This window comes from Euwallacea similis, chromosome 29, assembly GCF_039881205.1.
Source record: "Euwallacea similis isolate ESF13 chromosome 29, ESF131.1, whole genome shotgun sequence".
NCBI lineage: Eukaryota > Metazoa > Arthropoda > Insecta > Coleoptera > Curculionidae > Euwallacea > Euwallacea similis.
In genome coordinates, this window is record NC_089637.1 from 1,910,653 (window position 1) to 1,936,961 (window position 26,309).

General features: G+C 35.3%; 2 protein-coding genes across 2 annotated transcripts in view; both read right to left on the reverse strand.

Moving 5' to 3' along the window:
- The window catches only part of LOC136417622 (trafficking protein particle complex subunit 2-like protein), an 86,168-nt gene extending 81,283 nt beyond the window's left edge, over positions 1–4,885 (reverse strand). Inside the window, exon 1 of the mRNA XM_066403395.1 lies at positions 4,874–4,885. The gene's annotated coding sequence lies outside the window, so the exon portion shown is untranslated. The remainder of the gene's footprint in view (positions 1–4,873) is intronic.
- On the reverse strand, positions 3,489–26,069 carry lig (lingerer). The gene is made up of 18 exons (XM_066403396.1): positions 25,966–26,069; positions 25,333–25,450; positions 24,983–25,173; positions 23,808–23,972; positions 20,101–20,264; positions 19,477–19,797; positions 19,214–19,418; positions 17,338–17,691; positions 16,918–17,072; positions 16,578–16,728; positions 16,217–16,522; positions 12,574–12,979; positions 12,115–12,266; positions 9,909–10,202; positions 8,905–9,186; positions 6,134–6,286; positions 5,600–5,629; positions 3,489–4,630 (listed from the first exon to the last, which is right to left on the reverse strand). The coding sequence occupies exons 2-18, from the start codon at positions 25,406–25,408 to the stop codon at positions 4,529–4,531; spliced, it is 3,507 nt and encodes a 1,168-aa protein (XP_066259493.1). The 5' UTR covers positions 25,409–25,450; positions 25,966–26,069; the 3' UTR covers positions 3,489–4,528.
- Positions 26,070–26,309: the final 240 nt, after the last annotated feature.

A 26,309-nucleotide genomic window follows, 5' to 3' on the forward strand; every position in this document is an offset into this window, starting at 1 on the left:
GTATAGTGCTGTTTTTCAAGAATGCACGGAGCGATTTTGAAAAAACTGTAATTAGGAAAATAAATTGGCCGCAATGTAAAAGTTGATATTTTATCAAAATTTTGATAATGAATAGGTTGTTTTATTCAAAATAATCCAATTGGTAGTACTCCAGCATGTCCGGAAGTGCTGTCATTTTCAAAATAGTTAAGGCGTGTTCCCTCAGCGACTTAATATGGTGCCAGATATGATTTTTTTAATTAATATGATTTTAGGTTTTTTTTATAATCATTCCATAATCAGTCAATCAGTTCATTTTCACATATTTGCATTATTGTTACGAAAAGTTAAAATTTTACTAAAGTTTCAGCTTTAACTGTTCTTCCAACAACCAGTAGCGCACGTACGAATCTTGACCAAAAAAATTAAGTAAAAATTGAGTTAATCCAAATTCAATGATATTTAGCTTCACAGATAGTACGTATGATACAGTGTTGATGTGCTAAAGACAAAACCCGAATTGGATAACGAATTTTTGGTTTAAAAATTTTCATATTGAATAATTCAAGATATTTTTTGAGCTAAAAAAAGTTCTAAAATTCGAATTTTCACTTTAATGTATGTGTACTGCGGAGCTAAATATCTTTGAAATCGGAGGAATTAAATTTCCACTGAATTTTAATGGTTAAAATTCATATGTACTATCGGCCACAAAAGTGGTCGACCATGCTAAGGTTCAAAATCGCTTGATGCGTATTCCGAGCGAAGGCGCCTTATCAGTTCACAAAAAATGATCCACAATAAAAACGTTGTGTCGAGCGAATAAATTTAGAATTTAATATCTAATATCAAGTTTGCAAGGATAGTTTAAGGCTGCTAATTTCAAATAAATCAATTCGGTTAGTAATTGTATGAAAACATCACTATATTAACATTGAATTTTGTAAATTGCAAAAGTTGATATGGCTATATAATTGTTTAAGATAAAAACTAAAAAAATACATGTTAAATTCAATTATAAACAAGACCAACAATTTATAAAACATTGTAGAACAACTTACTAAACTTCAAGACTTTTATTAACAATAATATTTTGCTGGGAATTAGAAATTAACTAGTCCGACTGTTTCCTACCTCTCACTTAACAATCAAGTGATTTTTATGTCGCAAAAGTTCTTTAGACAAAAGATGACATAAACGGCGTTTTTTGTAATGCGTACGTTAAAAGGAAAAATTTCAAGACACATTTTTTTCGGAAATACACTACGATCCAGAGAAATAAACTTAAAATTTATATAAATAAATGACAAAATAAAAAATAAACAATTCTAATAGCGGATTACTCCCCCATTGGCGTCGATGACATCTTGTAGCCTCCGGCCCATTAAACCCACAAGGTTTTGACACAAGGGTGAATCTCTAACCGCATTCCAGATTTGGTTGCAATGTGCCACCAAATCTTCGGTAGTACGTTCATTGTTATTGTGCCACCTTTGAACCATTAGGCCCCATAAATTTTCTATGGGGTTTAGGTCTGGTGAATATGCAGGCCAGGGAAGATTATTTATGTCTGGATGCTCGTGATACCAGTCCTTCACGATGTTTGCGCGATGTATCCTAGAGTTGTCATCAACATAATTGATGACAGGCATTTCTGCCACAGGATACAAAGTACGAACAGAAGAAAGCATAACTTCGTCGAGCATCCGAACGTACTCAATAGAATTCGCCCTTGTTTGAAAAATTGCCAGTTCACCGGGACTCAAAAATGTTATGCAGGCAAATTAATTATCAATCAAGCTATACGATTATAAATTTTTGAGGCATAATAATTGCATTTTTTGCTTGGCACTCCAAGACCGGCCTAGCTTATTGAGAGAAAAAAGCAGAATTACTTATACTACAGAAGTACTATATTACTTTTAATGTCTTTGCTCAGATTCGGAGCCATTGCGCCTTAATGATAAACTGAGAAAATACCAAAAAATAAAATTGTCTCAATGAATTGGGCCAGCAATACATGTTTTTGTGCAAAATATTGATGTATATACACAAAAAGGAGGATCCAACAAAAAGTAATGTAGGTCAAGTGTGACAAAAAAAAGGTATCCGACCCACAGTACCGCAAGCGATTTTGATTTGAAACTGGTCGACCACTTTTGTGGCCGATAGTACATACATGTAAGATTTAATTTGTTCATAAAAATAAAACAATACAAGTTTCTGAAGTATTCTTTCACTTTCAAGAATCAAGCTCAGAATGAATCACGATACAACTCGTCATAGGCACCCCCGAGCTTTTTTTGAGAGAATTGATAAGTGATATTCCAGCCTTTTTCCTATGGTTACCTAACACATAACAATTTTTTTCTTGTCTATGTTAAAGGAATTCATAAACGCTTATGTTAGAAGAAATTTACATCTAAATCCTTTATCATTTTCAGAAACATTAATTAAAGATCTTAACATAAATAAGGAATACTTACACTATTTGTTTTGCGAAGCTCAAAATCGGAGTAGGTAACTGAAATTTTTTAAATATCAAATACAATGTTTCCAAAAATGATTGGCGCTCTCTGTCAACTTATATAAATTTCCTTCAATATCTGGAAGAAAAATCGTTAACATTGGTTGCAAAAAGTATGACTGTATGTCGTAGAAATAAAACAATACTGATTTTAACTAAATTAATTTTTAAAATGATCCTCAAAAGGTCCTTTGACTTAAAAAAGAGGTATCAATAACTGATGAAATATTCCATATTTATAACGAACAATGTAGCATTTTGTCGATGATGTGGTAGCCACGCTTAAGAAATATTTCCTTGATAAAAAAATAAAATGGTCAATTTAAATTAGAGAAATAGCGAACTCAATTTTAACGTAAATTTTAAATGCAGCAATCCTTAATACTATGTTGAGTAAATTAATTAAAAATCATTAGAAAATAGTGAATTGCGGTAGCCTGCGTAAACGCTGCCATATATCTAGTGCAACAGTTTATTATTTTGATATTATCGTGCTATAACGTTAAATCGGCAATAGGGTGTCATGCTAAAGTCTGGCGAGACCGGTGGAATTTGAGGTATTTTATTTCTATGTACGTCTATGCCATCTCAAATATCCCACTTTCTGTAATTACATATTTAGAAATAATGTACTTACTCTATGCTTTTTTAGTGAATAAAACGTATCATTTACTACAATTAATTATAAAATACCGAATTACTTATTTATTATTGTTCTTTATATTTTTCTGATTAACTTGTAATAATCATTATAAATTATTTATCTTAATTGAATAAGGTTTAATTAATTTTCTGTTATGGAATTATTTGGTTCTTTCTTTAGATATGATTGTAATAAAAACATAGAAGTTGATAGCAAAGGTTGCTGGCGGTGTGGTTTTTGCAATTTAAAATTTGTAGATCATTTGGTTAAGATTTTTAGTAGAAGACGCGTAGTATTTATCGTGTTTAACAAATTACAACCACAAATAAAACGCATATCTTCAAGATTTACTCATGTGTATTCTCTCAAATGTCTCATAAGTTAGCAAATACAAAACAAAACTACACATATACAGTGTCTACAATAATTGTGGGGAGGGGGTATTTTATACAAATTAGCGGTAGGTACACAGGATAATTTAGTTTTATTATTATCATTTAAACTCTATCTAAAATATTATCATAATAAAATAAAAAATAGTCCGATGGGACCAAGGGCAGTGCCGCTGCCCTATCACCGGAAAACCTGCGCTCCTTAACGTTTCGACTGACGGCTTCCTTATTTTCAGTGTAAGTGCGGTGGCACCGCTCCAGGACCCCTCAGAAGTCAGTCGTACGAGACCGCGTTAATATAGGCAAGTCAATTTACCTAATATCTGGCAGAGACAAAGGGGTTCGCTAGAGACTAATTTTTATTAACAGGCGCTTTCTAGTTACAGAGCGAAATCGGACCTAAAGCATTTTATATTTGTTCTATATGTACACGTTTGTGGAGAGACAGAAAAAAGTGCCTCCGTATAAAAGAAATGTGTGTGTGATTCTCGTAAATTGACTTTTACTATTTGTCGCAGGCGAAACTGCCGCACCACTCCGCGCGGTAAACTAAAAAAATTCACTTAACCAAACAAATCAGAACAGTACCGCAAAGTCTTGTACCTCGGTTAAAGAACATTCGTTGCCCCTTTTGAATAAAAAAAAAACGTACTCTAGTAGTTCTCAACAACATGAACTGAAAAAACATTCTGGGCGGCTCACTAAAACAACAACTTATACGTAATTACCATTATAAAAAAATCAATACAATAATAATAAAACGATTAATAATATATCGGGTGGCGTAATGAAAAGTCCTCGAAGGCCGCACTGCTTTAGAGGTGCACCTCTAAGATTTGCACAATCCGGAACTATTATTTCTTCCGCGAAACTAAATAATAATTATCACTATCTATAACAGAATTCTTCAAGTACGTGCGGGGGACTCGGAGTGTGGCTGCGGGAAGAACGAAGGGTGAGCAGTTTGCATTTCCTTGTAAGCCACGTTTAGTTCTGATTCCAATAGGAGGCGCCATAACCTCCCTGTTTTGAGCCGCCCTTGGCCTGGTTTGATCCCTGCGCACGCTGACCGCTCGAATTACCCGAATCCTGCAAAAGAAAAACTCACCGCTTTTACATTCCCTTTCAAATTAGATCGGATATTGCAGGTTCCCTTTAACAGGACAACATAATCTTAACAGGTTATTGTTACGTAATGACAACCTGTGAAAGGCAGTTGCCCTGTTTTTGGCGATTGAGGAGAGGGTATTGGTGTTATTTCTTTAGTTAGATGAATTATGAATAAATCGATAAAGATGAAGCAGCATACAACAAGAAAAATTAAGTGTAAAATACTAATTTTTGGAAGTAGTATTGATTGGTATAAGAAAAATAAAAGTTCGAAGACCCCATTGAAGGCTACTAAAATTAATACCTTTTTTTTTGTTTTCTGGCCCGAAGGCAGTTACGTATTAGTGCTGGAATGACGTCATTTTGTCGTCGAGATGTATCATGGTCAAGACGTATATGAGACGTAAGAAACTATAGTGTTGTCACTTCCTATCATTTTTGTAAAATATCAAAATTGTAAAAATTATTCTACAACCTGTTCTTTTATATCAATGGTGTCAAGATTTTTGCTGGAATTGCTGAATTGAAACGAATCCGAACTAACCAGTATTAATTTTTTTATTTGTTTAAAAAATCAATTTCTGATATGTATATCTAGAACTAAAAGTTTTTAATCCCGCGGCTAAGTTTCCTGTTTTTTTTTTTTAACTTGATGTTTTAAAGTTTGCTTATTAATACTGTATTACTTTTTACCAGCCGTACTAGGGCGGTGTGAAATAAAGGTAACAATATCATTTGCTTGTGTAATACAATTGTTAACAGCGCCCTATCAAAATGTGGAATATTTTTAATAGTCCTAAAGGACTTTTTTCACTGTTTTTGTGATGACATTTAGTAACGTTTCACGCTGATACAGATATTTTCTTTCAAATGCAAATGCTACGAGATAATGAAACATGCAAAATGAAATGTACAAAAGCGGATGCGGTGCGTCGTGATGTGACTTACCGCGCGTCTGCTTTGGTGCCGCACATCCATCTACAAGCAAAACAAAAATCTAAGTAACCAAGATGGTAATGTGCCACGCATCACACCATCAGCCAAGTCCTCATTAAAACTTTTTCAGCCGACAATGTGACACATACACAGTAACCCACATGCAATGTATTTTCTATGCTAAATTACGTATTTCAGTTTAATTGCAACCTTTACCAAGAAAAGTTGAATCTCAATTCGACAGCGTAAGGAGCAACGAAACTATAGTAGAACCAATAATTGAAGCAAAAAAACGTGACCTACGTGTTGAAATCATTTTATTATATGTATCCTTTCTTTTACTCCGTTAGGAGACAATTTCGAATTAAAATCATGTTTTACCTCAATTACCAATATTAGAACTTATTCCTGAAAATTTAAAGTATTTATCATGCAAAGGCATCCAGACACACCCATAATCAAAGCGGAATAAATCCTACATGTACCGCGCTGATTTAAACATGCTTGGGAAGACATTTTAAAAATTAAAAAGTGGAAGAGTCTCACCTGGTGCATAGGCTGATGCTGATGCATGGCCATCGTGGGAATATACACTTGTGAGGGGTAGCCGGCGCCGCTAGGAGGCAGTCCCCCACTCTGGCTAAGGGTTCCTGTGAAGGGGGGTGGCGTGCCCGAGTGAAAGCCTTGTTTCTCGTACGACTAGTTAGTGAAAGATTTTTTAAAATCTTTGGCATAATAGTGATAAAATAATCGTGAAAGTAGATAATTTTCTTCTACAAGGTTTAATCCAATTATCAAGGAAATTCAATAGAACTATCATACGAAAGAAATTAAGAAATTTAATGTAATTGTAATTTATTAACGGTATGTTAAAAATGTAAACTAAAACAATAATAATAAACATGTCGCCCCATTGTTACCAAGACATCGTTGTCAACTCTACTTTCGTAGCGTGTTATTAAATATAGATGGCTATTATATTTGCTATGGTGGACCTTCTCCATTTAATGACCTATTAAATTGAAAATACGGCAACATCGCAGATGAGACAATCGGACATGACTTTGTCTACATTTTTTTGTTAGCTTTAGAAGTGCGTTCACAGAAAAAGTTCTGTACATAAAGTACGAAAAATAATAGGATTATCCAGTAGAAGAATACCAAAATGCGGACTGTTCTATGAAATAATGGTCCACCTAAGGTACTGGAGATCGTTTTGCTGAATAGAAAATAGCTTTATCAAATTTTGGCTGTGTATGAAGCGTCATATAGATCACATTTTAAAATTAGTGAGACTTATATTGGGTGTTCCAAAACAGGATTTTTTTTAATGACACATTTTATAAGCCATATTATATACAGGGGGTCTTAGAAATAAGTGTCACAATTTGAACAAGTAATAGAACTCATCAAAAGCAAACACTTTTGTCAAATAATTTTTTATTAACTCACATTTTCTTCCGATATTTTTAATTCTCAAAATCACTCTATGGAACCGTCTATGGATTTAAAAAAATCGAAGTATACACTATTTTGTGAATGTTTAATTATCGTATTTTTTTACTAACCGTGATTCAAGCTAGATGCACAACGAGGTTTGTATTGTTTGCGATTGACACGTCTCATTTCTGTTATTGTATAGCGTTTGAAACTATTGAGACATTTTAATGTAAACATGCCGCGTTTTACAAATAATGAGTACACTGATATGGTGCTAGCTTATGGGAAAGCCCGTAGAAACTTTAATCGGTCTCGTAAGATTTATACACATCTTTTCCCGAATCATCCTACGCCCCAATAGGCGCTTGTTTGCTCATGTTATTCAAGTATTTCGAAGTCGAGGAATTTTTGCAGGTGCATATTAAGGTCGCGGCAGACAACAGTTGAATCGCTTTCCAAATGTTGAAAAAGCAATTTTGGAGAATGTGAATAATCCTGGGACTAGCACTTATAGATTAGCAACAGAACACAATGTATCAAAGAGTTCACTTTGGAAGATTTTAAAACAAAAGTTATATCATGTACAAAAAGTTTAGTGTTTATAACGGTAGGATTATCATCGACATCGTTTCTACAACTGGGTTTTAAGAAAACTAAGACGGGTTCTAAACTTTCTTAGCTATGTGTTAGTCACCGATGAAATGGGATTCCCAGGGAAAGAACATTTAATATGCACAATAATCACATTTAGGAAGATGAAAATTCCTCATGGTATAAGGCTATTTTCAGGAAAGATAAGGGAATTTTCAAGAAAGATTTTCAATAAATACACGATGTCTTAAAAAAACGGGGGGAAGCTGTAACTCAGTTATTTATGAACGAATTTTGATGAATTAAAAACTTAATAAAATGATATTTTTTAGACTAATATACGACTAAATAACGTCAAAGTTGATTTTTTTAAACTTAACTTCTGCTTCAAATGTCAACTTTAGGGTTTCAAATAGAATTTCATTTTTTTGATAAAAAATATTTTTTTGAATTTGATCATGTATAACAAATTAATACTAAAACAATTTTTAACTGGAAAAAATTGAAAAATTTGAACAATATGAGTTATTTTCTTAGATCTAAATCCTTGCAATAATTATTTATGGGGCCGTATGAAACAGAGAGTGTATTCCGTTCCAGTTAAGACAGCTGAGGGACTATGAGGACGCGTTGTAAATGTCGCTAGAATGATTCGAAATGATAGGGAACGTTACTGAGGATGGGAGAAAATTTTCAACACTGTATACAATTATGCTCTGATAATAATGGAAGACATTTTGAACACTTAATATAACTTTTTCTGTAGATAAATAAAAATTTAGATTATTTTAATATTAAATAACGTAACACCCCAATAACCAGTGCTCCTCCTACTTAGCTGTACGCATTTATTGATTATTCGAAAAAAATATATGCACATCAGGAAGCAGGCAAAAAGTTTAGTTGGTACCTACGCGAAGGATCTGAAATAGGATAAACAGTTTTAGATGCCATACGCGGGTAACGGAATTGTGATAAATTTTTTAATAAATTGAACTGGAAAACTGTCTTTTACACAAAAAAAAAATTATTTAAAAAAGATATTGCTTTTAGAAGTTCTATTAGAGATTCTAACTATACTTTATTATAAGCATATTAGTACGTGTTTTATAGGGTGGTCTAATTGCCATGGTTCACTATAGCTATCTCCTAAACCGTTAGAATTAGTAAGTCAGTTAAATGATACAAAAGTTAGATTTTAATGTGCTTGAAAATGTGAAAATTTTCACTTCAAACGTTAACATTTTGAGAGAAACAATTCAAAGTGTAGTACAATCAAGACTTACGTTAACTTTGCCGAGGGCCGCATGCGACTTGCCGTACATGGCGCTGATGTCATTTGCTGCCGACGCTCCTCCTGTCGAATTTTGCCCCTTTTGGCCGGCCTGGTGCGCCACCGCCGCTGCCGTACCCACTGCATAGCCACTCTTGGCGTAGTCTTGCGCCGCGGCCGCCGACTGTCCCAATGCCTCGTATGCCCCGTATCCGGCCGAGCCATAAGTTGCCGGCTTTGGACCGTACTGGCTGCTAGCACTAGAGCCGTGCGCATTCGTCACCGCAGGCAATTGCTATAAATTAACCAAGAAACTAATAACTAAAACAATTACAAAATAAAGAGAGAATACGAAAGTTGGTATATTTTTTACTAAGAATTTAAACAAATTAAAAAATATATATATCAGAAAACGTTAAACTCAAATTCATAATTTGGTATATACTAGAACATCTAATTACATACTATAAATTAATAATGTAGGTGTTGTTCTATGTAATTGCGTTCTTTTATGGATGTAAAACAGCTATATTTCAAGCTCCGAAGTAACAGCTGATGATGGTGGAACAATGGTTTAGCCACCTCGTGTAATTTCTTTAACAAGTTTATTTCAAATTTGGCACCCATAGAAAAATGCACCTGTTTCGCCCCTGTGTTTTTGTGTAAGTTAAATTCATACTTTTCAGATCAAATAAAGAACATAAACTTGACTTTTGTTCAAATTTCTGACACTACCTAAGTTGACTAGATATTTATTGTGTACAATTAAGAATATGTATCTGCTTTGTTTTTATTTTTTGAGAAGTTAAATTTTGGCTTATAGATACCACAAAATTAAAATTTTTGTGATACCGAGTTTCATTTCAATCATCTGATATGATATTTTACATAGACTTTATTCCGAATATTTCTGCGACCGATTTTTTTGATTAATTTAAAAATATTTGCGAATGCATATTTTTCATTAAACCATAATTAATTTTCCTTTTGGCAAAACCAATCTTAGTTAAAACTTACCGTGTACATTGTCCCGAACTGAGCGTAGTTCGGAGGTGGCGCCGGTATCGTGTTGAAAGCGGTGAAAAAGTAGGGCTGCGGCGTGCCCGCCGCTGCCGCCAAAATGGGCCCTTGTTGTTGTTGCTGTTGCTGGGAGGCGGCGGGCACCGGCGACGTAGTACCGTCGCCCGCCCGTCCTGCCGCTGCCTGAAAGCGGGCGTCGGCCGTGGCCGCCCCGTAGCCGCCCAACGCGGCTGCCGTAGGGTCCCGCACCGTCGTCGGCGTCTGGTAACCCATGTCGTAGTAAGGTGTGGTCTAGGCAGGGCATATAGGAATACACATGACCGCGTTTTCACTCGATAACTTTTGCTTGCTTAAAGGGTGGTTATGTAATAACAACGACACAGGTGACGTTGTCCGTTAGTATTTCAAGCTATTAGACATAAAAGCGCTCCTGCGCACCGAACAAATTTAAAGGCGACATGCGTGTAGGTTAGTTCTCACCCGTCACTCGAATCTGGATTTGCTGAATCTTCAAAGTGGAGGTATTATGACAGAAGAATTGTTTACAGTGAAACTTAAAATAAATTTCTTTGGTGTATAACTGGTTCCCTATTCAAGAAAAGTGAAACTACAACTAAAATCTGATCTAACCTAATCGGAGTTTGCTATTCTGACCATATATGTGCAAATATTGTTATCAAGAATCTGATCAATACTTTTAGGCTTTACTTCTATATTTCTATCAAAATTCGCCTGCAGTCAAAGTAGACAACACATTAAAAATTTTGCCCTCATCACACTTACTGCTAACATACGAAACTCATAATAACTTGGTCAACAAAACTTCAATAGAAACAATATGATTGCAAACCACTATTTAATTTCCATCTCCATGGAAATAATCTTTTTCAAAAAGTTAACATCAAGACATCAATATATTGGCCATTAAATTGAGTCATGTTGTTGATTACTTTAATAGAGACTAACATAAACTTTCAAATGATTTTTCAAATTACTTCCTAGTTTATCCCAAAAAAAGTACAGACCCAATTACTGAAGTTCTGGTAGAATTATTGAGATTATAGTTAAAGCAACAAAGCAATGACATGGAACCACCATTTTCAACTCAATAAGAACTACTCCAGCTAAACTTTAGTAACATTAATAAAACAGGGACTTTAATAATTTAACCTTTAATTAAAAAAATTATTAATTTAAAACCAAGCAATCACTTGATTGTAGAAATTTTATGATATATTTAAGACACAAAAACCTCTATATGTGATGATTTCAGACAACCAATTCACTCCTCTTTAAAAGACTCAACAGTTTCTATCGATTCCAGCGAATGTCGGTGATAGTACCCAGGAATGAACATGAAAGACGCTATATTACATTGTGCACTAAACGAGGATTCACAGAAGGACTGTCGGGTCAGGTTAGTTACTGATGCTAAGCGAGTGAAGAGGGGTTATATGCATCGCTACAAAGGCTCCTTTTCGGTTGCTGACTTTTATAACTCAAGGATTCTTTAAAAACAACCGAGAAGGCAAGAGAAACGTTGGTTGTTTCTTTGTGCAACTTTAAAGACACTGAAGTATATATGGTATTTTATTGTGAAACGAAACAGCTAACGATCCCTTAAAAAGTATAGACATAAATTCCCACATGAGCCACTGTCAATATTACAGATTTACCCAGGCGACATTACAGGAAAGTTTGATACAAATTTATCTTGTGAAAAGGCCATAAAAATATAAAATCATAATAATTAAAGGCAATTTGAAACAAATTATCTTCACATTCTTTAATGTTGACAGAAGAGACTCAAAAGTGGTCTTTGGGGTGCTTCAGTCGATCAAACACTTAATGTGAGGACAATTTTCTATCTAAATTTTTATTAAAAACCAAATTATTAATGTGTTCTTAACTTTGATTTTACGCTAATTTCCATAGAATTAGTTTGATGTTCAAGTTGACTATTGACAATTAGGCCCTAATCATAACAATTTCGATTTTTTCCTGATGTACTCAGGATATTAACAGTGTTGGCAAAACGGTTAGCTCACTTTATATTAAATTTAGATACCAAAAGTATACTCATCCAATAAAGTTTTTGTCAACTGTATTTTGATTGACAAAAGTAGTACTTTCCAAGAACATAACATTGACAGAGACATGAAAACCGGCCCCAGGAATATTTACATTAAAAATCAGGACTCACCATGTGTGGCAATCTTTGCTGTAATAGCTGCATTTCCTCATATGAGTAAACGGGCTGCTGAAAATAGGGCACTTGGCCCATGATGTAGGGTGTGCTCATCACTGGAGGCACTCCTGGGGGGATGTTGGACATCACGCCGGTTGAGTTCTTAGCTAAAATGTTTCATAATGGTCAGTATTTTACTAATTTTTTTATATGAAAGTTAAAAGTACTAAAAGCAATCAGATTGCCAAGATCATCTAAACGACTAATGCAGTGAAAGCGGTTCGTGATAAACTTCGAAAGACTCGTGGTAAATCGGAACAAAATTCTTAGCATTAGCTGCTCAGTCTCGTCATCGTATCATCATGTGGAATTTGGTAAATGACATATCAATCATTAAAGTTTGAAGCTTTCGGATCAGTTAACAAATAACTCTTAAGCACAAATTTTCTGCTTTTTCAGTACTTGTCAACTTACCCAACGCAGTCGTGGTTTTACTACTGCTGATTGTCGGCTGACTCAATGACAGCGTGGCACCACTGGATGCTGGAACGCCACTGTTCGCCGTACTAGTAGCCGCAACCCCTGTAGTGCTTTCATAGGAGTTTTCCTTGCCTAATTTATGCCCTGCGCCGCCTGTCGTCGAGTTGTAGCTGTTGTATTGATTGCTTGTTGAGGTGTAATTGGGATTGTTGCTTAGTCCACTAGTGGCGCCGTATGCAGACGCGTTTTGAGCGGAGGCCGCGTAACTCTGCTGCGCGCCTGTAGGGTAGGAAGTGGCACTTTGGTAGGCTTGAGCTGCGATCCCTGTCGACGAGTAGGAATTGCCGTAGGAGTTGGCAACCGTAGACGGGTTTTGGACTCCCGAAGCATAGGAATTTGTCTTAAAAAAATATAAAATAAATACCGTATCTAATAACAACACTACAATAACGTCATAGACAAATGCTAAGATTGACCGGTCGGACTCAATTCTTAAGTTATTCTTAAGTTTCAAAAAATGTAAATTGGCAAAGGAATATCTATCTTCTTCGGTCTTTTTGGGACAACGCAACGGGTCCTAACTGAGTCATCATATAGGATGATCGCTTAACATAACAAGGGATGGCAAAATCGACATATTTTGACATATCATCTTCAATATTTACATGTTTAATCTTCTATATTTGTACGATTAATGTAAAAACTAATTTAATGTACAGTCGTGTGAATTGAAATAGCAGGACATACATTTTTTTGGAATTAAATACAAAAAAACTGTTTTATCAAACAAATTTGCTGTTATAATTATGCATTTACTTAACTATAAGGGATACAAATAAGTTTCTGCCGTTTGAAATAAAAAATTAGGAATTTATTGTGAAAGAACGGTGTATTATGTTTTATTCAAAGTATTGTCCATCGCTAGCCATTACTTTTTCTCACCTTTCTGGCAACATTCGAATATCACGTCGGAAGAACTCTTCATCTTTTAAGGCTACTATTCATGAATCGACCCAATCTTTGATATCTTCATGTGATGTGCTATTCAGACAGAGTGTATGCCATCGACTGGAATAAGTGATAGTTGGATGGGGCAAGGTCTGATGAATATGACGGGTGAGGTAGGACTTCCTAATTAAGTGTTCCAAATAGGTTTTGACCGGCACTGCAACATGCGGATGAGCATTATCATGTAGGAGAATAATTTTGTCGTGTCTAGAGTAGTAATGGGCGCGTTTCTCCTCAGTGCTCGGCTTAATCTCATTAATTGTGTTCGGTAGAGAGTTCCAGTTACGGTTATGTTCGGTTTGAGCAACTCATATGACACCAAACTGATCCCACCAAATACACGAGTTTTTTTCCATTAATATTTGGTTTGACTGTCGATGTTGAAACATGGTCAGGTGGTGCCCATGATTTTCTCTTCTTTGAGTTATCATAATAGATTCATTTTTCATTGCCAATGACTGCTCGATGCAAAAAAACCTTTTTTTATGCCTGGCAAACAGCATTTCACTCATGCAAAATCGGCGATCAACGCCTCTCAGCTTCAACTCATAAGGAATCCAATTCCCAACGCTTTTAAACGATGCGAAATTGTTTATTGAGTCCCTTCTAATGTAAGTGCAAGTTCTTTTTGCGTTTGGGATGAATCTTCCTCTAATAATACTTCCAATTCCGTATTTTCCTACACTTTAGGTCTTCCACTGCGTTCTTTGTCTTCCATATTAAATTCACAATTTTTAAATTTGTGAAACTATTCGTGACAACTTCTCTCACTTAAAGCAGCCTCATATGCTTCTACAAGCAATCGATGCGCCTCAGCTGCAGATTTCTTCAAATTAAAGAAGTAAATTAAAAGTTCCCGCAAATGACGCTTATTTGGCGCAAAACTTGACATTATTGAACGAAACAAATTATGTGAGGCTGATAAGGAGTCACTAATACCCCCCCGTTAAGTTGTTACTAGATGGCCAAATTTGCGATAGTACGTTTTACATTTGAAAATTTCAAGATAATCTTCTGGCGGGGACCATGTTTTGTCAAACGACGGAAATTTATTTTGCACCTTATAAAATAGCTTACATTTAAACATATAGAGTAATTAGTTTAAAATAGAACAGAAAAAAATAAATATTTTTAGAATGTGAATTGAAATAACAGTAATATATGATATTATCAAAAAAGAAAACTAAACTATGGTATTTACAGTTTTTTTTTAACACTAATAAGGTTTTGAGTAACACTTTTACTATAAAATTTGACGACATTGATTGGGCATAGAATCAACAAGTTTCTAACATAACTCAATATTGATAGTTGAATGGCCTTCCACGCCAGTTTTATATCTTACTATAATTCTACTTTGTTGCTATGGTTTTTCTTGGCAACTGCTTTTTTCACCACCATCCATAAGTTTTCAATAGGATTAAGGTCTAGCGACTATGATGCCACACCAAAACATTGAATTTCTCTTCTACGAACCAGGACTTTACAATACACGCCACGTATTTAGAATCGTTACCGTGCTGTAAAATTCATTTTAACTGCATATCCCACTTAACAGAAGGTTAAATCACACTCTTGAGGATATTTAAATAAATGTTCACAATCATGGTTTCCTTTAACTAAAAAATTGGATCCGGCCCGTAATAGGAAAAGCATCCCCAAATCATTACCCTATTTTTGTCGTGTTTTATGGTTTTCGTGATGTACTTTAAATTGAAGGATTGTAGCGGAGGACGTTTTACATCGCTTTAGAGTATTGTCGGATTGAATAGCATAACTTTGGATTCATCTGTTTACAATATACATATGCCATTTTGCTGTGGGTCAGTGTACAAGGTCTTTTGCAAACGCTAATCTTTTAAAAACCTGTGTTTTATTCAGTAGAGGAACATTTCTAGGTCTTTTTGATTTTAAGTTGGCAGTTATTAACTTTATTCTCCTACACAATGTACAAACTGGAAGATTAAGTCCTTTTTTATTTCGATAAATATTAAAAAAGGTTTTCGTGTGACCGGCCTCAGTAGTTGTCTATTTTGTGCAGGGGTCGTCATTTTAAATTTACCTCCTCTATTTTCAATGCCTTTTGCAATTTTTTTAGCACTGGCTATCATTTTTGCTGAACACTGCAGAGTATTTTGTATGAATTTGTATGTACTTCCTTCTTATAACATTTTCAAAAGTATTTTTTATTTCTCCGGAATACAACGTTTATTTCAATCCATTTTAATTTTCTAAACCAATAAAAATAGTAATGTATAGCTGAAAAATAATTTAAAAAATTTTACAATTCAGAGATTTCACAAAATAATTGACGGTTTTTTGTTCAAAATTTTTAAATCAAACGGCATTGTTATTTTTAGTTATAGCTTAAATATGGTCAGGTTTATAAATAGCCAAGATATTAAATGAGACGCATAAAATTGAACTTATGCTAGTCTTATCAGTATTCCTTTCTGTCAAAACAAAATGTAAGTTTATTTTAATGCTGACAAAGAATAATAAGTTGAATTTGTGAATTCAAAGCACTGTTATTTGAATTCACATGACTGTACGTATATGTATAGTCCATAAAACATGCGGGATTTTTGGCCATTTCTCCGGATCAATTCTGTTATTTTTAGTTACTCACCTGATTATTGACGTAACTGGCCGCCGAAGGATTGACGTAGGAACTGGCGGTGGTCGGTGTGGACCCATAAGCGGATGAGCTATAACTGTTCCCCTTTGGCTGGTACGAGTTGTAAGCAGCCGTCTGTGAGTTGTACGAGTGGCTCTCCGTCGACTGTTTGCTCAAATCGACGCCAGAGGCGGTAGTCACTTGCGGCACAGTCGCGTTCGCACCAGTGCTCTGCTGAGACGTATTCCTACCAGAGCTCGTGTTGCTGTAGTTCAAATGCTCCGAGGAGGCTTGTGGAATGCTGTCTGAGTTTGTTAGCTGCATAGACATCCATTTACGTTTTACGAAAAGATTATGAAAAAGACGCACTTACGCCCTGTGTCAAGGCAGAGCTAATACTGCTTTGCGCCCCGTTTTTGCTCGCTGGGACAGAAGCACTATAATCCGTCCCAGAACGCTGTCCTGAGGAATCTAGCTCAATTCCGCTGGTCGGGGTTGATCGCGAATTGTCCAAACCCGTTGTACTGAAAGTTGTAGGATTAGCGTTCCACAAAAATTTCATAGAATAGAATAAAAATCTGTAGTTGGAATACACATATTGAAAATAAACAGCTAATTTCTCTTATAATATATCTAAACTGATACCAATCCTATTCCAACCACAGTTGTATGTGTAAAAACGTTGCTAAATATAAGCGAGAAATGCTCCAAACAAGTACCTCCTGTTGTTCTCAGTTCCGTACTTGGCGTCGTTGCCGGAATTCGAATCAAAGGAACCGTCAATGAGATCCATCGCTCCAAACTGTACGTCCAAATAGGTAATACTGCTGTTTAGATCACCCGGCATTTCAACCGCGCTGGCAGGAATCTGCAAATAAATTGTTTCATGTATTTGGATTGATTAAATTTGAATGTCTTTTTACTACAAACTTGTGTAGTTTCAATATAATATTAAACTTATTATGATGAGTTTTTAGGAAATTTTCAGGGTACTGTACAATATTGAATCTTAAATAAGACATAAATGTATAAAAAACACAACTGTTGTAAACATTTTGTATATTTGAAAAATTCTGTTTCAATCTATTTTTCCTCAAAATCTTTTCCATTTACAATTTGCACGTCTACTTTACCTTCGACGGTGGCGGCACCCGAGCCCGTTGCGTCTTCGTCCTCTGCGGCTGCTGTTGCACTTCTTGTCCCGATGCGTAAGCCGTCGTCCCGCTCTGGAAACTCCCACCGTAGTTGTTCGCTGCGGCGGCGTTTCCGTAATTCTGCTGCGCACTTCCGTAGCTCTGCGAAACTGCGTTGTTGTACGATTGCGCCGACTGATTGCCATACGCGCCCTGCGTTGCTGCATTGCCATAAGTGCCCTGCTGTGCCGTGGATGAATTATAGGGCTGCGCTGCATTACTGTATGACTGCTGAGAGGCGTTGCTATAGCCCTGAGAGGAGGCGGGGTAGGCTTGAGACGAACTATTGTAGACCTGCTTAAATATACGTATACTATGTAAAAAATAATTTTTAGGGAATAGTTAACAGATGGCGTAGTTGTAAATCTTAAATTTTAAAGTTAGGCAGCAAAATCAAAAATTGAAAATTACTTGCAACATTCTTTAAAGAAGAGAAATTTAACACTTAAAAATTCCCACATAAACACAGTTCATACCTAAACATAAAAGGTCAATATATAAAAATACTGACAAATTTATTTAGAACATAATTTTTATAGAAACTCGGAAATTAACAAACAGAGAATTTCACAAAAATTTTGAATCTTCAGAAAGTTTTTATGAAATTTAAATATTAGGTGAAGTAAGAAATTCTGAGCGTTTTTCGCTTTATTTTGACAATGAAAATTAACATAGTTAGAATTATCCGATTTAGATCAAAATGCGCCGTTTCGTTCGATAACTTTTGTTCATTTTAAAGGTAATTTCATAATTTTGTGGTTGAAAGTTCTAGTCCCTATTGGTTAAAAACTTGACCAGCTCATTTATACAAGCCTCTCTTGAGGCCAGTTTTTTACCATCAAAATTTTTTTGTAAATGCTTGAAAAGGTGATAAATGCTTGATACCACGTCTGAACCATAGGGCGGGTGCGATAGAACCTCTCATCCAAGCTCTCGGAGCTGCTAACGCGTCGTTGAAGATGTGTGCGGTCTAGTGTTGTCTTGATGGAACACAACACCTTTTCTATCGCCCAATTCTGGCCGCTTCTGGTCGATCGCCTGCTTCATTCTGATCAGTTGTTGACAGTAGAGGTCCGAATTGAGTGTTTGGCCCGATGGAAGCAGCTCATAGTGGACGATTTCTTTCCAATCCCACCAAACACATACCACTTCGGCATTAATTCGGCCCAGAAGGTTTTTTTGCGTTAATTCGTGTGGCACCCATACATCGAGCTTCTTCTTGAGGCCTGCCTTATGCAAATGGTTCCAAACGATTTTCTGATTAATCTTCAGTTCCTGGGCAATCGAATAAGTGCTCACATGCCAGTCTGACTTGACAATCTCCATAATGTTATCGACATTTTCGACGATTGGCCTACCAGAACGTGCCTCATCTTCGATATACATGTTATCAGAACGAAATCGTTGGAATTACTACTTTGCTGTTACATTTGATACTGTGTTAGGTCCACAAACAGTACAAATTTTTTTGGTCGCCTATTACGTCTGTTCACATCGGTTGAAGTGGTAGAATGTATCGAATTTTCTCTTTTTTTTACCTCCATTTTGTAACGCTATAACACACAACTAGATTCACCAAATACAAAACTGACAAAGAACTTTTTTTGAAGCGTAATTTCACCTTAAAACCGCCGTATAGTATAACCCGATGTAATGTATACGTGAGATATGGCTTACTAAAAACATCTAGCGAGAACGCTTAGAACTTTTTACTTCACCTAATATATACAAAATTACCTTGAAGCCTTGAAGTTTCAGAAAATTGCTTAATTCTTAAAATCGCTCTAAAAAAAATGTAATTTGAAAGGTAAAGTACCTGTTGCACATTAGTTTTGGTATCATAGGTATTTGGTTGCGTCTGATAAGCAGTGTTGCCGTACTGTTTGCCGAGGGCGTCACTGTTCTGTTGCGACAGTTGTGAAAAGTACTGAGTCTGCGCTGCCGTTAATGTCCCGACCATCGGAGGAACCGGGCTCTGCTGCTGTGGCACCGTTTGATTGTAGCTCTGGTTCAGCGATTGGCTATGAAAACAAATTAACACATTAACTCTAAAAAACATCCCAGGGAGCTAAAACTTACCCATAAGAGTTGTCTTGGTGCTGCGACGAGCCGCTGAGACTCTGGTCCAGTCCTTGACCGCTAGAATTCAACGCATTTTCCGGCAACGGCTGGACACTGGGAGTGAACACTTTGGTCTCCACGAGGCTCCCAGTATACTCCTCGGTCGACCACTCATCCGTGTGGAAGTCGTCCCAGTCGTCTCCAGCCGGAGTGTGGTTAGTGACCGTTGTGGTTGCCGTGTTGTTGTCCCATGTGTTCGAGTTGGAATTGTCCCAGGTATCAATAGGTTGTTTATTGTAGTCTCGACCCGCGCCACCACGAGAACCTCTGGGCGGATACCTAAACACAAAGATAATTTAATAGCACATACTATAGTTACAAAAAACAAATATAGGGCTGGAAAACGCCTAGCCGCAAAAAAAAATAGTTGATTGGACTGATTGGTTATATATCAAAAGTGTCAATTATCACTATCATTTACGCCACATCTGTTGCTCAATCTGTCATTACTGAAGTAGGCTGGAAAAATATCCAGAGAAAAAATATAATACACTTATCCAGCCCTGTTAATCTTGTTAGTAGTACTTATTTATCAAATGGACAATACTAAATGTTCTACAACCCCTCCAAAATATTTCTTACCGTCCTCCGATTCTGCCCCCTCCACGGCCTCGGCCACCACCTCTGGTGGTACCGCGGCCGTTGCCCCTTCGGTCACCTCCTCGACCGGCACCATCTTCACGCCAGCGTCGCGGTGGACCTCCTGGCCCACTCGATCTATTGTTACGGCGTCCGCCACCACGTTCCTGATAGATTAATAAGATAATTAGCAACAAATCACAACCATTTTATGATGTGAAATTTAAAGCCGGAATATGTCGCTTTTGCATGTTTACATTTTGGTGATTAAGTGTCTCATTAATAATGCATGTCTTCACCTGTATATTGTATGCTTCATAATCTTATTTAGAGTTAACATATGCATGTTCTAACAATTTTACCACAGATTAATATTTATGAAAAAATTGACAAGACATAGCACCGCTTAATTCCCTGGTTACCGCGGAAATTATCCTCTAGCTACAGGTGCAAGTACATCGACCTAGCAGCCCCGAATGTATTATTAATTAGTAAGTAAGGCAACTTTAACAATGCTGCAGTTCCACAGGTGGAAATTTTGTATTTCATATATAAAACATGAAAATGATAAGTTCCCTTACAATATATCATTTAAATGTGAACTGAGGTCATTTTTGTTGAGAATTTTAAACAGTTCCATAATGGGAATTTCTGCTGAATGTGGTCAAATAATATTTAGTTTGACAGTTTTGAGAGGCTGACCCTGTATAAGAACACGTGAGAGTGAGAATGAAAATTTTATCTAAATGAAATAGGTGTATTAAAATTCTTGACCAATCCACCTTGACAAAAATTTTATTTTCACTCCCACATGTTCCTATAAAACTGGGGCACTGAAAAATTAATTTGCTTATACAATCACAAATGTTATAGGTTGTTTCTCTCTTCTGAAATTCTTGAAATATACTGAGTACTTCATAAACGTGTGGTACAAGTTTAAGTTTAGGTATAGTAGTTTTAATTCACATGTTTTCAATGGATTTATTTGGGGATTGTCAAAATGGTAATAGATAGATGAATCACTCACGGGTCCGATTTTCAAGTGAAATTTTATGGCATTATTTCACAGCTAACTTGTGTCAACAAGTATGATAAAACTTTTTAATAAATTTTGTTGTTAGTTTTCTCTCTACAACATCGGCGTATTTTCATTCCAAGTGGCCATGTGGCGTTTAAGATATTGATACCAATTCAGTATTTGAAATATGGACATATAGTTTTTCACTTTATATTTTGAAAGCGTTTTTTATCACTGAAAGATTAATGTATTATTTGTGAATGCTTTTCCTCCCAATATGACTCCAATACATTTTTTTATTTGGGGAATTGTACTCAAAAAAATTGACATTAATATTTTAAATGCGAAATGTTACCTTCAGATAATAATGAGTCTATGTTGTCGAGAGGAACCAACTAGCAACTTACGTGAAGCAATCATTTCTGAATTATTTTCAATTGAAAGTTTCAACCAATTCTACATTTTTCAGAAAATCTCTAAAATGAAAAACAATTTGGTAACTCCCTTTGGGTATATTAAAAGTCCCCAAAAACAGCAACTTTTTTTTCATTTAACTATTTTTGTAATACTTACAATTTCAGAGATAGTAATAGCAAGCAAATAAGACATCCACTCTGGGGCTATTTTGCAATTTAACATTTTTTGGAACTTAATCCCCTTTTCAGTAAAGTAATAATGTTATGTAGAAGATTTTGCGACTTAGAATTAAATAGATTATCTGAACATTAATAATGATAAATTAAAAAATAAAAATGTTCCCCTTTTTAAAAAAGTATTAAAGACCCAATTTATAATAATAATATTATAGTGTTACACTTAAAAACAACTTTACATCAAGTTGGCAATAAAACAACAAAGCCAGAAATTTCTTGTTAGAAATTGAATCTAAGAATGTTCTATCAGCTAACATAGTGTTATTCAGTAATTGGAATCTTGGACACGCACCAAGTGAAAAATTGATACAATTATTGATCTTTCAATTATTGTGAATTATTTGAAGTAAGAATGATGTAAAAATGTGGGTAAAGTGCTCAAATTTAAGAAAAGACAGTTTACAACTTTATACCCCTTTTATGATATATAGGGTGTTTCATAAATATACCGACAAACTTTCAGGGGTTGTAGAGCTCATAAATACAAATAAAGTTAAATCCGAAATCGCTTCGTTTCCAAGATACAGAGTGTTTAATTCCTTTTTTAAAAATATTTTTTTCATATTTCAAAAACGGTTTGATATGCGGACATGAAATTCGGGACATGCTATAGCAGGATAAATATGCATGTTCTGGAGTATGCAGACCATTTCCACCTACACCAGTGGCGTCCGTGCGGTCATTCAATGGGATGTTTTTAATTAAAATTCTCATTCATGTGCCTAGCAAAAAACCGGTGTAGGTTTCCAAGTGTGATTTTTTTTAAGAAGAAATTAATGTAATTTTCTTTTAATAGAGGTAGTACACCGGAAGACATGATTCACAAATGTTTGTTTTCATGTCTACTACCTAATTTATTTTTTTCTCGAAAACGGCCACTTGGGCAACAAAATACTAAGAGACCTTTCTTGTTAAGAATTGATGGAAGATTAAGAAAAAAATATTCATATTTAAAAAAGTTAGTGGCGTGCCATTTTTTAAATTAGAAACATCCCATTGAATGGCCGCACGGACGCCACTGGTGTAGGTCGAAATGATCTGCATACTCCAGAACATGTACATTTATCCCGCCATAGCATGTCCGCATCTCAAACCGTTTTTAAAATATTAAAAAAAAAGGAACACCCTGTATCTTGGAAATAAAGCGATTTCGGATCTAACTTTACTTGTTCTAAATATTTGTTTTTGAGCTCTACAACCCCTGGAAGTTTGTCGATATATATTTATGAAACACCCTGTATAGTGTATCCAAAGTTACAGTTCACTCTTTGGAGTAAAAGAAAAATCCTGTTCTTATATTTCCAAAGAAAATGTCAAGCTTAAATGGTCACTTTTTTCTACAAGATGTAATTGGAATTTGAAATTGTTATGGTATAATTTGTAATATTCCTCAGTGCATCCTTATCTTGAGCACCCTATATTAGATAAAAAATTATGGTAAACTCAATTTAATAATGGCGTACAATAGCGTTAATAATATTGAAAAGTTACATACTCAAATTCATTTTTCCATTATGTATGTTTGCATGAATCTTGTAAAAAATAATAACTATAGCCCATATTTTGAAAATATAAATACTAAGTTGAAAATTATTTTATGGACTGGGTGAGCTTATGACTTGCAAAATTTCGTTAATAAAAAGGCCACTACCATTTTCCCATACAGTTAAATAGATACTTTATGATGTAAACATATATCCCTTCTTACACTATTAAGATGATATTACTACAATTAATAAAACAGTTTCTACCAGAGGAACAGGGATTTCAAGAATTCACCCTGAAGCACTGCACTTCTTGAATTGAGTTATAAACATTAACAAATTCCAATAACTATCAAGGTCAGTTCATAATAACACAAAGTGGAAAAATAAAGAAAAAACATACTTTGTGTTACTTTATAATCTTTTTGTGATGGATGATACCTGTTACTCAATATGATAATTATTGGGATTTTTTTTTTACAAAGGATGAGTGGTCTTTCTTGATTACCATTTTACATACTTGATATTTCTGTCCTCAGGACCCTCTGTACATACCTTCCAATCCTTAACATCTCCACTACCATTGTTGTTCCCTGGAGGAGGTGGCGGCACACTGTCATCCCAGTCACTAGAGCCTCCTGTGCCCTCTTCTGGCTTTTTATCTTTGCCCGCAGAAGCCTGGCGTTTCTTTTTCTTTTTATCTTTCGTTTCCCACTCGCCCTGAACAGAAAACCAACCTAAGAGAACATTCCTACCTACTCAAATGATAGTGGAACATATAATAAAGTCAGATTGCCAAAAGACATCTGTGAAACAGGCTTATTGAAGGCGCGTCCGTAGGTAAACTGCAAAAAACTTGCGGTAAACTGAGGCGCGACATTATAAGCTGCCTCTCAGTCTCGTCATCAGTTCATCATTCAGAATATTATGATAGGGGTTTAATATAAATTGAAATTAAATAGAGATCCGAAACAAATGTGCTCAGAACTAACACTCATTTTAATAGTTAAACACAATGCTAAGTGAGGTTGAAAGGACATACAACTATTCCAAAAACTAAAAAATTGGATAAGTTTCTATAATTTAATTCTTCTATTTCAGAGTTTTAAGACACTGGTTACTATCAACATATACATATTATCAATTTTGACTTTACAAAAAAAAAAAAATCATCATTTAGTGCCAAATTTATGACAGCTTGCTACAAGACAAAAAAACAATATTGCCTCCATTTGAATTTGCAAATTTATCATGTATAAACCAGAAACAATAAATTATTTCTTGATATGATTTCATATTCTCCACAAAAGAGTCCCTTAACAATGTTTAATTTTCAAACTCCCTTTCAATGTGGCTGAGAAAGACTATTGAGCAAAGTTCAAACTTTAGAGTTCCAATGTTTCAGATAAAGGAAAAAAGAAAAACAAACAAAAAAATAACTTACCATTTTTCAGAAAAATGATAAGTTTTTTTAAATAAAATGTGTTCCCTATAAAATTTTCTAAAACTATCTGTACCTCTTACAATTTTCAAGATTTCAATATATGCATCACCAATTAGGACCACACAATTTTTGCAGAAAATGTGGAGTTTTAACTATGTAACTTCTACTCATACTAGAACAGTTTAAGGAGTATCATTTCTCCTATTTCCCAGATTGATATTTAATTAATTTTAAAAAATATTTGGAAATGTCCAAAATAACAAAATGGCACAAAAAAATAACTTACAGTTTGCATTTCCTCATAAAGCAAATTTATAGCCATATTCATGTCATTGTTACTCTCATGAAGGGCCAGACACACTTCATCTTCAGAGCGACATGTCAAATCCATAAGTTGTTTCACTTTGTCTTTAATACCCAGTTCTTCCGTTTTCATGGTGTTCTCTTTGTTGTGTATCTTTTCTCCACCACCTTTACCTAACATATGAAAACAGAAATAATTATCTAATCTTGCAAAGGCACTATTATAATCTACTACTGATTAATACAGAATAACTATTGAGTGGTAATGATTAAGAGGAATATCCAGAAAAAATATTTCTAAAGGCTAACATCTAAAAGTTGAGATGGTCTTACCTCCATCTGTTTTGTGAGATTTATCAGCTTTCACCCCCTTACCACCCTTGGAAGTGGTTCGACCAGCCGAACTCATCTTTTTTTGTACAGTATGTACAGTGATTCTATTTACAACTATCTGTAATTAAAGGGAATTGTTTAGTCTCTGGTTATCTAGCTGGAGGCAATTAAATTCAAAGCAACAGGAAAAATGAGGTATTAATAAACTGGGAAAACTGACTGATGTGTGATCAAAAGGTCTAAGCCTTGGTAGGCCTGAAAACGAACGAGAAGGGTGATTAATTACAAGGCTTTGGCCCCGATTTCCCGAAACGTTTGTGGACAATAACAAAGATAATAACTGTATTTTCCACGTGGAACGTTAGTCATCTCCTCTGATAAGGAAAAAAACCTTTGTTCCGGAGCATTTTCACATTAACCGAGGGGAAATTATAAAAAGAATCGAATTTCACCGTGGGAATAATCCCGTTTCACCATGTGGGACGACCGCGGACGCCATTTCAAGGCTTGTTACGGCCTTGTGTGAACTGGATGACAAATCAATTGAATCTCGGGAAATACGGGACCGTGGATCACGGAATTTGAGTGGGGTCACTTTGGAGCCACCTCACCTAGGGTCTAAATCAGTTTTACCTTCTACAACACACCTAAAACACGGTCTTTCTCGTAAATAAATGCCCTCCGAATGACCATACCTGAATATTACTTTCCCCGCAACGCACTTTTGTGGGGTCACGTGACCCAATAAAGATGGCGGTAAAGTTAGACAGTGGTGACAGGGCGGCACATTTAAATTTTGTAAAGAAATACTGACATTAAACATTAGGCAGTCAACAATAACGTAAATTTATTTTATGTAATTTATTTAAATATTTTAAATTATATATAATACAATTTGGTTGAAGCAGTTAAAGCAAATTAAAATTTATTTTTTCTTTGACAGGTGCCGATTATGTCGACCGAGACAACAACTTATT

What these genes read in the sequence shown, in the direction of transcription:
- lig (XM_066403396.1), bottom strand. Translation starts at nt 25,408, where the DNA reads ATGAGTTCGGCTGGTCGAACCACTTCCAAGGGTGGTAAGGGGGTGAAA. An exon ending in ATCTCACAAAACAGATGGAG is followed by an intron (nt 25,174 to 25,332) that starts GTAAGACCATCT and finishes TTCATATGTTAG; the next exon opens with GTAAAGGTGGTGGAGAAAAG. An exon ending in AGCAAAGATTGCCACACATG is followed by an intron (nt 10,203 to 12,114) that starts GTGAGTCCTGAT and finishes TGCCCTGCCTAG; the next exon opens with ACCACACCTTACTACGACAT.